General features: G+C 36.6%; 1 protein-coding gene across 1 annotated transcript in view; it reads right to left on the bottom strand.

Annotated features, from left to right (window-relative positions):
• Positions 1 to 745: 745 nt before the first annotated feature.
• LOC121412888 overlaps positions 746 to 19,282 on the bottom strand; it is a 59,476-nt gene continuing 40,939 nt past the window's right edge. The window contains exons 6-9 of the mRNA XM_041605650.1: positions 4,700 to 4,921; positions 3,389 to 3,547; positions 2,551 to 2,679; positions 746 to 1,420 (exon numbers count right to left, since the gene is read on the bottom strand). Coding sequence (XP_041461584.1) covers positions 1,215 to 1,420; positions 2,551 to 2,679; positions 3,389 to 3,547; positions 4,700 to 4,921 — 716 coding nt within the window. The 3' untranslated portion in view covers positions 746 to 1,214. The remainder of the gene's footprint in view (positions 1,421 to 2,550; positions 2,680 to 3,388; positions 3,548 to 4,699; positions 4,922 to 19,282) is intronic.

The raw sequence follows: 19,282 nt of genomic DNA, 5'->3' as shown, positions 1-19,282 counted from the left end.
ATTATTATTATTAAATAATAGTGGTTTACCCCTGGTTACCACTTCAGTTATAAAACTGCTCTACTAGTGGGCTTTGCATAACATAACATGTTATTATTACCCTTCTTCAATCTAAATGATGAGTGCCGAGCTAGCAGAAAGTTTCATTAAAATCTGTTTAGCATGACTCAGCCATGGAACAGACCCTAACCACCCCATTAGGCGAGCACCTGCACTGAGCCACCATTTTTATTGTATGATCTTGATTTCATAATTCATTCTAAATTGTAAATGAATGAATTGACAAATAAATTAATAAAAATAAAATACAGAGTAAATAATTTTCAAAATTATGCCCTTTCCTGTGGTTGATTTTGTTAGGCAGTCTCTGATATACACACTCTTTGTGTAAAAATCCAGATACTTGTCTATAGATCAAGAAAATCTCCCATCGAAAACATTTGGAGGTATAAAATAGAATCTCAGCCCTGAAAATCAATGCCCCCCCACACCATGCAGATGCACACTTCCACAACTCTTATCATAATACATAATTCAGACACACTCTCACACATACCTACTTATTAAATACAATTTAGCATATCAAAATAAATCTATTTTTCTGGACATATAGCCAGCCCAAATTCACAACGGGTGTTTCAACTCTAACATGGTATAAAACCATAAACTATGCTGATTTTGTACACAAAATCACACTTATTCCATCGTGTATTTTAAGAAAAGTCCAATTATGAGCATGTTTTGGGTAAAGGACGCTAAATTCATGCTTGAATAAAGCGCGATACTAAGAGAAATCTGCTTAGTCCATGGATTTGTCCCATGGTACATTTGAAACCAGCTTAATGAATTTGGGCCAAAGACACATTAACAAGAGACCAAGGCATGAGGGCGGACATGCAGCACAGGAGTTAGGTACAATCCAACCTTTCAGGGTGCCAATTTGGTTATAGAGTTGAGCTTACTGATCCAACTGTAAACCAACTCTCAATAATATATCTATCATCTTAGATATTTTTTCCTATGGATGTGATTAAAGAATTGGTGAGTAATATTCAAAGAATGAATATTCAATTATTAATGAACCAAAATCATTAACATAACATTGAGATTTGCAGAAAGGAAGGTTTGGATTCCCTCCAAATGGTTCCACATCAGAGCCCCCCCGATCTTCCCCCTAGTGCTGCATGTCCGACCCCACCCTTGTCCCATCATTGCTATGGGAAGTAACTGTTGAGTTGCCGTGACCCGGGTAACGTGTGAGAACGCCATATTGTGTTGTCGTTGTCGTCCTCCGTCGGACTGACTCTGTTGAGGATCGAAGGAGGCGGTGGACTCCGCCAGATCTCATCGATGTCTATCCTGTTCTCCTCCTGCACAGCGGCTAAGACACCATTCGCTCTCTGTCTCCCATCTGTACCATCTAGGACAAAATCATTTTTAGAAAGAGAAACGATACACAAAAATTAACGGTCATATCACTTTGAGGTAATCCATTGGGTGCAGATTTACAGATGCGATTTTCAGCAAATGTACCCCCCCCCAAAAAAAAAAATCAAATTACTTCCTGAAAGTTTGTATTTTCTCTTGTACCTTAAAATGTACACTGATGAACACATAAACATTTGGATGTCATTTTCCAGTAGAACTTGCTCATAAAAGCAAAATTGGGGTCATAATGTAGAAAGTAGCTTAAATAATAGTGTTCCTAGAGATTGGGTTATCCAATATAATTTAAGTAATTTCATAAGCCAATATTCTCAATAGTTACTTATGAAATATGAACCAGTTCAAAATCTCAGATCCCTTCATAAGGATTTATATAACGTACCTGTTGTTGAGACAAAGTTTTATGGTGAACGCGGGTTTGCGCACGCAGCGTCAGGACACTGGAATAGTATCCCACACAATTTAAGGCAAGTTGATATAATTGGGCAATTTAAAACGGCATTGAAAACATATTTATTTCACTGATAATAATATCATCGAAGCATTACCAGCAGCTTTCCCTCATCTTTTCTTCTTTTCCTAATGTGCATTAATACCTTGATAAGGTATGATGTGCTATATTATACTAAAATCAGACCAGGATTTAAAGTCTGTGTATAGTTTTCCTCTAGTCCTACAAATTGTTCGTTTTCAATTTTTTGTCAGATATTTGGAAACAGAATATCATAAAAAAATAGGTGTTAGAGAGATGTTTTTGGCAAAGTTTACAATCAAAACGCTTCAATTATCAAAGTTGAGTCCTCCAATTTTTTTTTATATCAAATACCTTTATTCCTCCTATGTTTGATACATCGTGAGACAACTGGTTATTTCTTCTACTCAATCTTTATTTCTTTTTGGCATAAAACCACCTCTTACATGTGGTTAACATTTTAGGATACATTAATAGTATATAGCTTTTTGATATGTTAACATTGTGTATAATGTTGAAAGAAGGGTGAAAAGGTTGAAAGCGCAATATTTCAACTACATATCACTGTAGTTTGATATAAATAAAGAATGATTTTTACCATGCTTATGTTGGACATGTCCATTTTGGCTTACCTGATCCTCTAAGTTTCTTCTTTAATTTTGCCTTTTTCCTCTTGAGATGAAACACCCATGATATAAGAGATAAGATGATTCCTATTAGGCATCCAATCACAAAGTATTGAATGAAGATATGTTTCTTCTCTGTGGAGTCAAAACAAGGAATAGATTATGAATAATTCATTCATAAACAAATATTATTTGGAATTGATGGGAAAATTCAAGTATCATCTAGTATCAAATTTGTACTTAATTTATTAAAACACATTGATATGAGTTACAAAGATTACATTTTTCGTATTTGATTGCAAAATATCAGTTTCATTTTATAAATCAAAAGAAGATATATACGAATACATTCAAGAAGATACATATGATCTACAATAAATTTTAATTTGTATGCACTAAACGTATTATCAATCTAAAGTACCTAGCTCATGAGATAAGAAACTGAACTGGTGTGATCTGATTGGCTAAAGAATGAATGTCATAAATGCAAGAGGACCATTTCTTCTGGTTGTCAACATCTAACTTTCATCATATTTACAGTCAAAGTAGTGGAGAACATTTCATCAACACTTCTCATCTGTCAACTTTTTGTTTTATTTTGATTGACTGTTACCATGGTAACTGTTTTGAGAAGACAGACTTTGCAGGATAAAATGTCACAAGTCATTTCATGAAATCCCCCCGTGCTTCTCGGCCCATCAAATCAAGAAAAGATGTCAGCTTTGGTAATTCTGTCAGACAATAAATGTTGATGAAATGCCTCCTGGTTTATAGGTTTGATAGAATGGGGGTACATTCATTCAAAAGAAAACAAAACATTCATGCAGCCAATAACAAATCTCACCTTTAAGAAACTCTATAAAAATCATGAAACTCCCAACAAAATCACCTAAGCCACTTGTATCCGAGCTCCCCGATCCTGTTGGTATTAACGCTGTCGAGTTTGGATAACTATTGTAAGAGCTGTCATTGTACGCATCACTGCTAAAGGAAACTGAAGAATCTGTAAGAGAAAATAATGATTAAAATGAAATGCTTTTAAGAATTGATAATTGTATGTCTGCAATCAGGCTTTCAAATCAAAATGAATTCAACACACTCTTCCATCAATGTAAGCAATACTGCCCTCATGTGACTAATGAGGGGGTAATGAAATGTTTGTGAGCAAATCACACATTTTCTATATGCTATTCCTCTGTAGTTCTGAAATGCTGAACACTTTGGGGATTATCTTTATATTCTTTATTTCTTGTCATTGTTTTTTCATGGCAAATATCAAATAGACATTAATATCATACAATAAGTACAAACTAATGTAACTGTCATCGCACATTTTTTCATCAATCTCATTATCAATTCTCCTGGCAAACTGTCAAGAATTCTCGACATTCTTGTTGCCAGACCAAATATTTATTCCATGCTATCATTTGCCGACAAGTTCAATAAACACATCACTGAAGTACCCCCTCTCATGTGCCAAGTTCAAGGAATGCACTCCAAATAGAAATCACGCAAGCAGGGTGATAATACAATCATGTGGATATCATATATTTTAAATTTGGAAATGAAACATATGTTAGTACTATAGAACAATATTGAGAAGGAGATTCTAGAATAGAATGGTCATTTTGGTTGGTAATATTTGTCTATGAAAAGCCCTTTGACCTAAATAAACATTAAAGATAGCTATTGATAATGATGTTCATCCTTTGCTTGCGAAGATGAAAAAAAAATCACAATACAGTATAAATGACATCATCAATGCTACAGAATCATATACCCTAATTCACAGGATTCCCCTGTAGCTATCTAATCAACTACAATCTGTTGTTATAGGTTCTTTTTCCAAGTGCTTCGCCAATTCTTTTGGAAACAGATGAGATCAACCCTGGGATTATTTGATAAATAGTGCCATCACATGACACTTTTTTTATTACTCATATCTAGATCAGACTTTCTGTATCATGGGCAAGATTAATCAAGTATACACCAGCTGATAAAATATTTTTTAGGGGAGGCATTTAGTTGAGATTTATAATTTCTGCTCTATTAAGCTTGGATGGCCTATAACTAGCGATAAGGAATACCATCCTCCTGAGCTGAATGAAAAAAATTATTTACAGTTGGCAGACATGGTAGGAGATACAGTACTTACCACTAAAACTTGGTTGTAAGGTCCTAAATGGTGCTCCAGAAACAGGTTCTAAACCCCCTGTCCCTCTCCCTCCACCTCCTAGACCATTGATAGAGGACCCATCAGGAGCTCGATTGCTGGGGAGGGGCGGTAGACCCGGGAACCGGCGAGGCTTCCGGAATATACTTTTACTCACTACAGAATGGGGAAAAGAAGAAAACAAAGAAAGATTAAGCACAGGTGCTTATATATGAAATATTATTCTTACTTTGTGAAAGACAGAAATAAGATGGGTGAAGAGAGAATTATGGCTTTTACACTGCCAATACTCTCTGAAAAAAAAATGAAAATGTTCTTCAGTAGTCCCTCATGTTTAAAACACTGGGAGTAAACAGTAAACAGTTTTAACCCAACACTGAGCAGTCCCACATTCAAATTTTTCTCAAACTTAAGCACGATCAGATTAGTTGATCTCTTTTCAGTTTTCATCCCTCTAAACTTGCCAAAATACTTTGGTTTATTTGTCAAGGAGCTTTTATGAAAGACAAGTATGATTAAAAGGCACAGATGAGAAAGATTTTAACAGGGAAGTGGGAGTTAGACTTCCCTTGATACAACATAAGAGCTTGAAGGCATATAAAATGAAAAGAAAGTGGAAAAGGGTGACAATCCTCTGTATGCTTTACAGGAGAACAGCATACAGAATGGAAGATAGAAAAAGGGATGAAAAGGAAATAGGAGACAATAGGAAAAAGGTGCCGAAATCCAAAGACTTATAGAGGTGTCAAGAGAGTACAGATTAGGTTCGCCGATTTAGCCCTAGGCCTATATGTGCAACACAAACAAGAAGAAAACACCTTTCTTTCATTGGAATCTACAGTGCAAAGAAATAACATGGCTTCCATGGCATGAACAAAGAAAAATAAAAGGTACATCTGTCGGGCTCTAACCTCAGAAAATGAAATTCTGCAATGATTGTGATATTCTACAAGGCCTTTTGACGGTCTTATATGCACATCATAAATGAATAATGCTTTAACAAAGTGTGACAGATTTTCTTGGTAACCCTCCTAAAACTCACAAAAAGATACAAGAAAAGTACAACTGAAAACATGAAGATAAGAAGAGAAATATATCATTGAGAGTAGCAAATGTAATGTAAATGAAAAAAAGGAAGAGGCTTAAAGGGATTAGAAATCGTCAAAGAGAATAAAGCAATCCAATGCCATTTTCCTATGGACAACACTTTGCATGGCCAAAATTTAGATGTCAAAGTAGTTTGGCTGGCAAAACCATCCCCCCCCCCCTCGTCAAAACTTTGGGTCAGCAAGAAAGAGGTTCAGGTCTGCTGCTCTAACTCCAGTTGGGATACAGTGCAACAAAACTTTTGACCGGCCGAATCCCTCAGGCTCAGTCATACATACCCATCTGTGCAATTGGTGTTTTGGCCAAAGTTTTAATGCATTTGCGAAAATTAGAAGCTTATTGCTGGCTTAAATTCTAGTAATGTAAACGATTTCAATCAGGTAGATTTGGCCAGTCAAATCTTGAGCTAGATGGGAAAGCGGTATGAAATGGCAAAAATGAGACAAAAAACTAAAGTTTCAGGTTGAAAAATGCAATCAAACCACTGGTTATTATGCATGACTTTCAATCATAAAAATTAATCCTAATAATTCCTATAATTTGTGTCGCAGGACCTTAATACAGATCAAAACTAAGGAATAGTCACGGAGAAGAAAATAAAGAGAAGCTACAAAAATGCACATTCTCTATCTCTCCCTCTCTTTCTCTCCTTTTCTTTTTTAAAAAGAGAAATGACCTTAATGAACAAAACATAAATACCGTAATCGTATCATATCTTCACTCAACATTATAAAAAAATACAATTTGCTTGCTAGGCCTGGGATTAAACAATAACAAATGAAATAGGAATGATAAATTGATCATTTAAATGAATGAAAAGTCGGTAATCATGTGAAAATTCCTGCTTTTCTAATCATAAAAGTGGGAATTTTAATTTTCGAATTTGTCCTTGAATCGGCATTGCCTTTGCACAGCCACTTCTCTTTATCATGATTACAGCATCCATTTATTAAAAAAAGCGGTTATTCAAAAAGATCAAAATGCGTTATTGTGCTCCTTTTCTTTTGATTGTAAGATGCATCCCAACCAAAATTGTGATTGGAAACTCAATTGATTGTGGAGGATGATTGATGATTTGAATTGATTAGTCAGAGTAGGCTCAAGGTTGTTCTACAAATAGGTGATTTTTAATGCAATTTATCACACCAAGGGAATGATGAAGTGCTTGGGAAACAGACATCAAGAGCACTTTGCTAGTGTAACAATGCTATCTGAATATTGTTTTGTGCTTATTTTGCTCTTTCTTTCACAATCTCTCTGTTCCTTTTCTACTGTTGTTTGAGTCTGCAAAGGCCTCTATCTTTACTGTCATCTTGTCTGTCCAGGAACCTTTTACACTTTGTGTTATTGTCTCTCCATCTCTTCCCCTGTCTGTTTGTCTGTATGTCTGCCTGTCTGTCTGTCTGTATGCCTGTCAGTTGGTCAGTCAGTCTGTCTGTCTGTGTGTGTGTCTCTATCTCAACTTTTCCCTCTCCCCATTATTTTTTTGCATCCCTATATATATATTCATCTCTCTGTCTCACTGTCATCCTTAAATCAATGAAGGTGCCGTTCCTTCTTTCCTCGCTGCTATTAATCTAAACTAATGATGTTCAATTATTCAAAACAAGGATTTCTAACAGTCATAAGTCCCTGGAACTACCCTGGACACATCTTCATCAATGCAAGATTCACCTTTAATTGAGGTGAAACCACAAAGCCACAAGACAACAATACTTAAATGATGGGACTACCCTCTATTAAACTTGTCAAGATGTGACTGTGTATCGTGTGATTTTTTTTCAATTGTCAAGAATACCAAAGTGCTGTAAGCTATACTTTTGATCCTTATACAAATACATTAAGAACTTAATTCACACTCTAATTTTCAGTAGAATTAGGCCCTATATGGAGGCCTATACATAAAACTTACTAAAAATCTTTTTATTTTTGACTGATCATTATCAAAGTAATATCAAAGTTATTTGGGGTGGGGTAACAGGTGGCATACCTCTTTGAACAAGTATTTCTCAAAAAATCACCTGGGATATAACAGATACAAATAATATTTACAACTGATCATTAATTTTGTATGTTATTAAACCATTGACTTAAAGTTAATCAATGGTAAAATTGATTGTATATTTCATGTCACTGCACTTGATACATTACTTGTCATTGATGAACTCACCCTGCATCACACTTTTCCATCTCCAATGTCATCAAATAGCAAAGAATAATGCACATCTCGCACACCAACTTTGAATTATTAAGATTCACCAAGAGAATAATAACATGTCTGACAAAGCGATGACATGCCTCTTATTCACGGCGAGACACAAATGTTCAAACACGAATGTTATCTTCAGGATTCGTCTGAAAAGCAATTTGTTTCACGTTCCTGCCAGGCAGACTAACGGATGACAATGTTTGCTTAGAAATTCAAGTGCATGACATGAAAAAACTAACGTAATAAAGGAGCAACATGCATCATGCGACTCCTCCTCCTTCTTCTTTGATCCTATTCAAAATATAAATTGACAGTTTAAAGGTAAGGATCAGACCTCATGTGTTAATAACTTAAGATAGCATAAGATTGTAGAAGTAATAAATCAATCAAAGTTGAATCATTGATATTTTCAGAAGGGAAGGGGGGTCCTATTCAAAATATAAATTAAAGTTTAAAGGCAAGGATCAGAACCCAAGAGTTAATAGGCCTATAATATAAGATTGTAGGAGTGCCAAAACATCAACCCAAGTCAAATCAATATTTTCAGAGGGGGGGGGGGATCATAAGCGAGTTTTGTGTAGCATTTATTAAACAAAATGTTATGCAACGTTACAATATCGAGAAAATTCTTCCATAAGATTTAAGAACCAAACTCCAAGACGACAGAAACAGGTTGAATTATGAAGAGATCACATCTGTAGCATTGTACCTCAGGGAATCAAACAAAGAAACATACATAAAACAGATAATTACAAAGATTCTGGTTGTAAACTTTCACTGTCTTGGGAGAGTTTTAGTGGATGATGTACCCATCTTTGTCACACCCGCTCAAGCCTCTAATTGGCAATTAACTTGACACCAAAGAGACAAGTTAGAGACAGTAAAGCTCTCAAGGATTTACCAGACAGATGGATGATCAAATGCTACAACATCCATTATCATCAAGCCCATTCACACCAGCAATAATTTTCTCTGAAAATTCATCTACACAAAGAGCTTGGACATTAAATTGACCTGTTCACAACAAAATTCTCACAAGTTCGACAGAGAAACATAGGCCTACCAGTTCACCAAGCAAGTGAAGCAAGCAAGCATATTTTTAAAACCTTTATTTATACAAACATCAGATTTGAAATAGATCTTGAAGTAATATTCAGAATATGATCCCACATATCCCCCCTTTTACTTTCCTTGTATTTCTTTTCCTCCCATTTTTGTCTTGGGTGTAAATTTGTTGGGATGGTCCATATTATAGCACCCCAAGTCCCCCCCCCCCCAAGTGGCCTAACATGCACCCACTATGAACACTTCCAGGTGAAGATTGCTTCCCTGTAGACCGATCATGTCCTAATTCACTCTTAAACCAGTTTAACAAGGCAAAGAGGATGGTTTTCCAAACTGGCTTCCAAGACCACTAAATATCACTTTGAAAACTGCTTTCAGCATTCTTATTAGAGGCCTATGCATAAACATGGTTTCAGCTGGTGGCTTTCACTGATAAAGTAGATCCATTAGGAATGTTTCAGAAGTAACAGGTCTAACATAACTGGCATCGAAAGTAGCATTGTCTGGTCTGAATGGGGCATGGAAGAAGCTGCCCATTTCTCACCTTGGCACAAGGTGAATGAAAGTGTGGAAAGACAGATGGAAATAGATGGATTAGGACACATCAAGGGTGTGTAATGTTTATTTAGCTCATGCAAACAGAATATAGAACAGGGTTTGTAAGAGATCATGGCTTAAGTCCAGTTCAGACAACAAGAAATGTATTTCTTAAATTGTATAATGCAGATGATGATTATTATTATCATTACAATTATTGTCCAAGCATGGCCACCACCACCATGAAAATCATAATTATCACAATCATTCGTAAGTATCCTTCATTACCATATTACCATCATCATCATAATGTCTATTATAATCATTATCACCATCATCATCATTGTCACCACAGTCACAATCACCAGCATCACCATCACCATCACCACCACCACCACCACCACCATCATCATCATCATAATCACCATCATCACCATCATCATCATCTATATTTCATTATCATTTCCATTATCTTTTTCATCTCACCTATCACCTCAACACTTAAGAAATTATTTCAATGCTTCATTCATGACATTCCGCATTTTATCAGTTTAACTTTAGCCCCCCCCCCCCTCCTTCTTTATACAGTAAATAAACTGGTCTAAATGGGGATAGTTCTGGGATCATTGCTTGGATCAGCTGACATTGTTGACCATTCTCGGATCAAAACCACACAAAGCTCATTCACACCTAGCCTAGGCTTTGTCAATATACTCCAAAGTCAATTTCACAAGATTATTCAAACTGTTTTGACAGAAATGGCATAAAAGAGGTGTGGAGTTGGGGCATATGGACAAGTTGTTTGGCATTAACATCACACATGGTTGTAAATTCCAAACAAAATTAGCAATGGTGATTGCCAAAATCATCTGTATCAAAAATGTTTTAAATTCCTTTTTAATCATGAGTCTATCACAAACAGATGTTTATCTTCATGATTCTAGAAAAAAATGGTGATTAAATGCATATTTAAACTCTTCAAGTACAAAAAGGAGGTCTAATCATGGACCTATAGTAGGTCCATGGTCTAATTAAGTTATCCCAGAGTTATTGCCCCCCCCCCATTAACCCTCCAATGGTTACATTTCATTAACCACAGATGAATAATATTATTTGCAATCTGTTCATATTCATTATTGCTGCTGTATCTGGTAAGTATAAATGAAGCTGACAGATTTAAAACAGTGCAAATATCTACATTTTATTTTTGAGCTCAAATTAGTGCTAGGGGTAGTTCCAATCCACATCTCCCTCCCACAAAATAATTTACAGATATGTACTGATACAGAGAAAAAAATATCCCTTCCGTAATAGGCCTACCCAATGCAACATCAAGCTTGACAAGTAAATAATTGAATAAATAAAAATATTGAAAACATTTTTTTTTCATTTTGCAAAATTCCTTCTTGTATTATTTCCATTCTTTTTTTCTCTCATCGAATGTAGTACAAGAATTTCAGCCATTATCCTCATAGGCCTACTCTGACCAATGTCCACTCCATCACTGTCCATGGTCAACACAGATGAGTCATAAGATAAGAATGGGGCGCATCATTACCCCCTTGGGGTGCAATATTGACCCTCAAACTCTCACCTACTTGCTAAGTTGGAGTGTTGGTTTCTCTTCCCTTTCAGCAATGATCAGTGGAGTGTTTCACAAAACACCTTGTCTGTGATTTGCATACCAAGTAAGCTCTCAGCCAATGAAATACAAGCATTTCAGTTGCTTGTAACAATATAATGGCAAGAATGCTTCATGAAACTCTGCCGTAACAATTCCAGCAGCTTTTCAGGTGCTAATTGCAACATTCTCTAGATAGATTGTGATTCTAGAAATATGGAACTAATTGTTTTTGTTTTTTCAAGTAATGCTTTAGAGGGTCTTTTTACCCGAACATTTCAAAGATAAATTTAATAGGAATAAGGTCAGTAACATTTTTTTCAGAAAAAAAAAATATTTCATAGATAAGTGGAAAGGTAGTACGATAGGAGGCAATGTCAAGCAACCGCCAGGCAAGGGCGTCAGAGTGTATAGCAGACAAAACCATTCAACCGCATCACGATGATGACAGATTGTCATTAAAATCCGAGATGAGTCTAGAAACGCTGAATAATATCATGTATTTGTGCTCCACTAACCATTCTAACTATAGATCAGCATCGCACCTGAAAGTACATTGCCCCCTTCCTCATCCTTTGGCTGAACAGACACATCCCTTTTGTGTCAATTTCAAGGGGAATTTGGTTCATATTTTATTATTTATTGATTATTTTCCCCCAAACCCACCATCACAGGGGAGATGTGTCGCTGAGTCATGGATGGGTTTATACAATAATTAATAGATAGCAGTGACTCATATTGAGTTTTAGTGCGATTGCTAATTTGCATATGGTTGTACTTTAGGTTGAGATGTTGTTTTAATTTGAAATTGCCATACCAGGGTCAATGCAGATCTATTGTTGTGTACATACTGCTTGTTTCTAAACAGGGGGAATGTGCTCCCAACTTTTCACTTAACAGACTGTTTCATTCCATGCGAACCAAGGCATACAATCTACAAAAATAATTGTAAACCGTATATATTTCAAATATATTGAACGTAGGCCTATGGCCTTCTTTCATTTATTCTATTTTAGCATTAACAAAAAGAAAAGACCTTGGCAATAAGATCCATTTTTTGCAACATCCAGCTTGCTTTCGAAGAGGCAAACAAGCAAAGTGAATGTTTCTCTCCTTCTATAATTGAGATATCTTATATTAAATGTGACAGATCTCGACAATAGAAATGAAGGTAATTTGTGGTTTGTTTTGTGGTTGGTAATAATAGGCCAACTTACTCAAATATTTCTATAGAATAAATAAAACATTCATAGGCGTGGGAATTTCGCTAACCTCTTTTATTTCAGTACACAAAGCCTTTGCAAACATCACAGTAAATACACACAGACAAATCATTATAGAATTACTAATACCAACAAATCATAGTCATGGGAAAGTGAAAAGAAGAGTTAAAGAAAATTGACTTATATTCTCAGACCATTAAAGGTAAATGCTAGTTTTGGTAAAAATATCAAAATGAGTTCGCACAGAATCCAATGAAATAACCCCCAAAGTGTCTGTTTGTATAAATAAAACGTATGTACCAAAGGATTCTGGAAGAAATTGTGTAATTGCTGAGAAATCAGCAAATAAGCACAAGATTCGGGTAGAGCGTCGGGCCCGACAATCAAAGCTATAATTATACACTGTCCCACATGCCCCTATCTGTGTTGGGGATCTTCGGTGTGAACATTTTCAGTGTAGATTTCAAGATTTCACAAAGTTCAGTTTATGTAACTGTACCAGATCTAGATCCTCGATGATATACTGACAATTAAGCCTTGTTTTACAGACTTTCTCATGAAATCAGTATTTACTGCAACTACTGGAATTTCTCTTTAAGCAATCAGGGCAGTTCTAAGACCATTGAGCACTCTGTACAAACTGCTGTTTAGGTTTTTAGACGATCCATCATTGTAAAAAAAAAATAACACTGGGTAGAAACAGAAAATAATAAGAAGAAACTAACAAAAAGATAACTTTGTATAACCAAAATTAAGATGATAAATATCAATAGGCCTGAATCATAGCCTGGATGATTTAAATATGGAAATAATTATCATTTACTAGTAGGCCCTACTTCTTTGTGCAATCCTGAATGTATCTTTAAATTGTAAGGATATATTCAGATTTTGAGTCACAACTCACAAGATAAAGAAATGCGATAAAAGACCCAACAGAAAGACTGATTTTTCATAATATCTTTATAAAAGAAAATATATAGTAATTAGTAAAAATATACATGTTTTAGACCTTCCTCCAAGATTTGTGATTTTCACATTCATATTCTTCCTAATCCTCTCCTTCATGCACCAAACATCTTACCTATCATTTCTTAACATATGAGCCTACATCACAGCTGTCACAACCAATCATCTAGTACATTACTCTCCTTTGTTACCGTGGTAACAAACAATTATCCAATCAGGTTAGAGTGAAATAGTTTGTTGAACAGGTGCATATTATGGCATCAGTGATAAACCCAGATTCCACTGAAATAACATGCCACAGTGGATGCAATTCAAAACATTCCATGATTACACCATTTCCTCTTGAGGTTATTTCAATGAATGAAAGATGAAAATTAAATTATGAAGTGTTATTTGAACACATAAATCTAATTTTAACCTTGCTACATTGATAAAATGGGAGGTAGTAGGCCCCAATGGTTCCTTTGGTCTACACATGACACTGTTATCAATATCAGCAACTCTGCATGTTTAATATTTTAATATGTATGCTTAGGTCTATATCATAAATATTGTGACATAAAAGTGCTGTAAGATATCGGTGACATTATCACCATCATATTCTTCTTGTCTTCTTCCTCATCAAAATGTACAACCATCTTCATCACAAGTACCACCACCATTGACCACCATCACCACTACCATCATCATCATCGTTGTTGTTGTCGTCATTATCATTACCATTATCATCATCATCACATTCATCAACATCATCATATTCATCACCATCATCATCACCATCATCATGTTAATCATCATCATCAATATCACCATCATCAACCTTAATATCATCATTATCATCATCATCATCAACATCACCATCCTAATTTATGCAGGATGTTTCTAGCCAAGACTTCCACCTCCCAGACCAATATAAAAAGTCCTATAATTTACCAGAGCACATGTTTACCACAGGTAGGTTCAACCAGGGACGTCCCTGGTTCAACATGACAGATGCACAGAAACAGCAGAAGTATACGAGGCCGTTCTCATTATGCTTTCTAAAACTAGTTTACTGGAAACTGATTCAGGAAACCACTTTGGAAGATTGCTTCGCTAGCGTTCCCACTTGATCATACGAAAGTGGTTTTCAAAATCACTTCACGTAAAGCGCTCTTGTTGCTATGGAAATGCCCTTTGTGGGGTGACACGTTTCGCGTGAAATTCAAAACCGCAGCATAGGTATTCTACACCTGTCGTGTGGAATAGCGCGCTCAAAATGTGCGAAGATCGCTTCCCGAAGAACGGTTGTGTCCTCACTTACGCTAAAACCAGTTTAACGAGGCAAAGCGATCTTGAAAACTACATCGCGAGGTGGTTTTCCAAACTGGTTTTGAAGATCGCTTCTAAGACCGCTTTGACCATTCTCACTATGCGTTAAACTAGTTTCCACTAAACTAGTTTCAGGAACGTAGTGAGAACAGCCTCTACGAGTGGTTACATACCCTTTTCATAAACCTATCCTCCAATTAGCCGCCTAAGAGTAATGCGAATAATTCAATAAAAATTGCGTTCATAAACTCCGAAAATAAGCCGCATTATTTTTACGAGCGCCCTTCCTGAAAAAGGCGGATAATCGCCATGACAACTGGACACGCCCCCTCCGATGCGGTTGTGTTGGAAAAGGGTGACCTTGTGACCGCACCATGGCAATTATCCGCATTATTTGGAAATGCGTTCATAAACTCAAAATCTTATCCCGATGCCGCTATTATGCGGATAATAGCAGCATCAGAGTAATGCGGATAACTCTTGTCCTCCTCCAATTTTACGACCAAATTGTGCTGCTATTAGCCGCCTAATTCATTTTAATTGGGTTTATGAAAGGGGTATATGACCCGTTACATCTGAGAGATTCCCTACCTCGGGCCGGCCCGGGGCCTACCTCGGGTCGGAAAGAAATCAGATGTAAACATCCCAAACCTACCTCGGGCCACCTTTTAGCGAACCTACCCGAGACCACATCCAGATGTAGTCTCGGGTAGGTATCGGGCCGGCCCCGGTCCACCGATTCGTAGATGTAAACGCACACAAGCTTTCGAACCTATCTCGGTCCGTTCGCCAGCTGTCAAATTACGTCATAGCGCGCGCTATCCCCTCCCCAGCCCCGTCGTTCTTCGAATGTTTTTGCGGCATGCGACATGTGAAATGTGATTGATAAAGTCTTTGATTTGAGTGAAAAGAAGCATTTTAAACGTATCCTTTTCAAGTCGATCATATCTTCAACGACTGCTGGGATCATCAGCATTCTTTCAGAATTTCGGGTAACTTCAATTAGCGCGCGCGAATTATTCGGAGCCTAGATCGAGAGCGCCTTTTAAAGGTGTCAGCAATCGGATGCCACTCGAAACAGTACAGATAGGGCGATAGGGAGGGAATGGACACTGTGATGTAAACAGACCACATTTCGGACTCGGTCCGTTCGCGAAGCTAATCCACCAATAATCCAGTCAAGGTTGCAAGTGGACTCGGTCGGGTCTCGGGTAGGAAACTTTCAGATGTAACAGGGGTCTAAGTCTGTAATCATCTACCCAGCAGGTAAAACAATTTACCAGATCAAAACAATCATCATCATCATTACTAGGTCAAGGTTGCCATAGCAATATTGTCATCCATCATCACATTCATCAAAGCAAGAGTGAAGTTAGGCAAGGGCAAGGTTTTTAGGTTTAATATCCACTGGATTAGGACCATTCTAAGCTGAAAATTAACCATGTGATGACAGCTATGCAATGTGGAAAACATATGAAAATAATATTTTGAGATGGTTAAATTTGATACAGTAAACTTCAAGCTCTATGAGCCTTATTTCATTACGGCAACAGGATTAGGGTGTGGGTTTTTTCAAGTGGGTTTTAGGAATCAAGGTTAGATTTTTATTTTAAGTACAAGTTTGAAAGAGGATTACTTATTCATTTAGTCTACAAATTATCTTGGCCTAATTGTAAAGGTCTGGAGGGGGAATATTCAAGTTCATGTGGCCACAATGCAAAGGTCATGGTTAATTGCTTTGACGCTCTTTTTACTTCATCAATTTTGTTCAATTATATAATAACAGTCGCTGATTAAGGAAAACATGTTATCCAAAACTATGAATGAACTAATTTCAATCACAGCCTCAGGAGAAATTTAAAACAAATCATTCTTTAGTGCAGGCAGATGTATGCAACATCAAATTTAAATACACTCATGCCACTTGTTACAAACTCCAATCTAATAGTGAAACCATTGAAGTTTTCTTGAAAAGGGTAAAGATGGATGTAGATCTCACTGGTATCTATGGTCCGTGTAAAATATAGGTATATTCAATAATATCAAATGTAGGAACATTCAAACTTTATTATAGCTTTATTGCTTATCTTATTTTACACTACAGTCCTATCACTAAGTGGTTCATTAGTTACTGGAGGTCAAGTTCAAATCAGGAGCCTGACTTTCAGAAATAAGAAAAAAAATCGAACAGGTATATCACTAACAATTAGGGCCAACATAAAAATAATGTGATAGAAAAAACAAATTAATAAAATTACAGATGGGGATGAAGGGAGGGGGTGAGGAGGAATAGAAAGAGATGCAGGAGGAGGAGGAGGAAGGGGGAGAGGAGGCAGAAGAGATCCGCACATGGGTCCCTTCCCATCCCCCTAGAAATATTTTTAACTATATATAAAATATATAAAACATATATGAAACTGAACTGCTAGATAGTAGTATAGCATTTTATTCAAACCATACCAAACACAAACAACGGTACAAACTATAACATCACAGAACTCAGAAGGATGATGATGATGCAGACGGGACGAGAGAGGAATGAAGTGAAAGATCTAAGAGGAGGAAGAGGAAGAGAAGAACGAAGAGGAGACATGGGCTCAGTAACCACCCATGTTTGAAGTGATACTTCAGACATTCTCAGATTCCCAAAGGGCAGATCAAGTCACATTTCCAAGTGATACTCCCCTTCTTCAACTTCTATAAACAGCCCATGTCATCGCACTTCAAGCATTTTCAATTCATCTAATGGATGATCAAGTAAAACAACACTGAGTCTGAGAGATGATGAAAGTCAACATCGTCTTCAAATTTGGATGTTATCAAATTCTTATCTTGCAACTCAAGTTCAATGTGATCATGAATGAAATCATTTGTTGAAAAAAAAGTGTTTGCAATATTTCATGAGCACAATGATAATAAAATCAAATTTCTTCTCCTGTAGGAATATACAGTTTCTGCTGTATCCAGGGAACCCCATGGTATAGACCCATACCTTGATTCTATAGTCTTGGCTATAAGTTTCATGACATTAAAAAAAATTCTGATTAAACAATAGTTTTGTAAGATGAATTTAAATCACTGGGCTAATAATATGCTAAATAGGTAGAAAATAAAATATATCTAGCCAAAAAAGTAAAAATATTGCTGCTTGCCTTCTATGTATAGTATTTACTAGTATCAATTATTAATCCAGCAATCCTAAAAATATTCAATCATTTTGCTTCCAATAAGTCTGATGATCGCCAATTTACTGATCATCTGTAATACAGATTAAATTACCTCCTCATCAGTGAGGAGACGGAACACTCAACAATTTGGGCTTAATCAAATCAACATCATGAACATGAATTCAACTTTGAATAAGAGTTACTGAACTAAAATATCCTAGGCCTACATCACCCCCATTACGTATTTAGGTCACCATTTTTGGCTGTGGTTTCTGGCTGGTGAGAGGTATGGCCTACATAGCAGGAGGAAGTTTGGTTGATATGGTGATATACATCCATCCGCTCGAATTCAAAATCTTAGTTACAGAATGGATTTATCAAGGTTTCAGCGCAACAATATCATCCTCCACCACCCCCCCCCCTTTAACATCAACCACCCTGTCTTTGCCAAATTCCAAAGAAAAATTGTGAAAGGGGTGGGACAGTCGTATGAGGGGGGGGGGGCAATCACATGACCCCCAAGGTCAGAAGGGCGTATGTAATACAATTTTTTAGCCCTCAGCCAGACCTCATAACAATGGCTAAAAATTGAGGAACTGGGAAAGTAGAACTAACTTTTCCCTTTTCAATCACCCTGATTTCTAACACAGAAATAATATCCCGTCAGAGCAAGAAAGGCTTTAGAATTGTAACATGATGTAGAATACAAACTGAACATGATGTACCAAGTAACTCCCTTCTAGCGCTCAAACAAACCTGTATGATGGATTAGCATTCCATTTTTGATGACAGGTTGTTTGTTGAATGTTTCAGAAACTATAGCCTTGGGATGTTGAGAACCATTGACCTTTGACCCTGGGTTGCATGAGAGGGTTCATGGCCAGTGACCTCAGTCAGGGGCTGTGCATTCTGGGAATCCATCATGGAGTCCATCCATGAATTGAAGATGTTTGGATGATGGAGAGCCCGGATATCTGATGCCATTTGTAATTCCTCTCTATCTTGTATTTCATCATTTCAAGGCCTACTCATGATAAATAATGTCTCTTTATCAAGCGATGATCCTGGCTGATATTGCCAAACCATTGGGAAATGAATGAAAACTTTGCAAATGGTAAGAACAAGTTTGTAAGGCCTATAGGCCAGGCCAGGACCTTGACCCAAACTTTATGCCAGGAAAAAAATTATTATCTTTATTATTTTCAAGAGCTACATTTCACATTTGCCTAAATCTGCTGCAATATTGGATAAGCTTTAACATTGCAATGAATGGGGATATCCAGGGCTCCTTTGTTAGTTTCCATGGGTCATTTTGGGCATACCAGGGGGCTAAATCGTCCCCAGCCTTTATGCAATGGT

This window comes from Lytechinus variegatus, chromosome 4, assembly GCF_018143015.1.
Source record: "Lytechinus variegatus isolate NC3 chromosome 4, Lvar_3.0, whole genome shotgun sequence".
Lineage (NCBI taxonomy): Eukaryota > Metazoa > Echinodermata > Echinoidea > Temnopleuroida > Toxopneustidae > Lytechinus > Lytechinus variegatus.
Note: the sequence above shows the minus strand (reverse complement) of the source record. Positions and strands in the feature narration are given on the sequence as shown.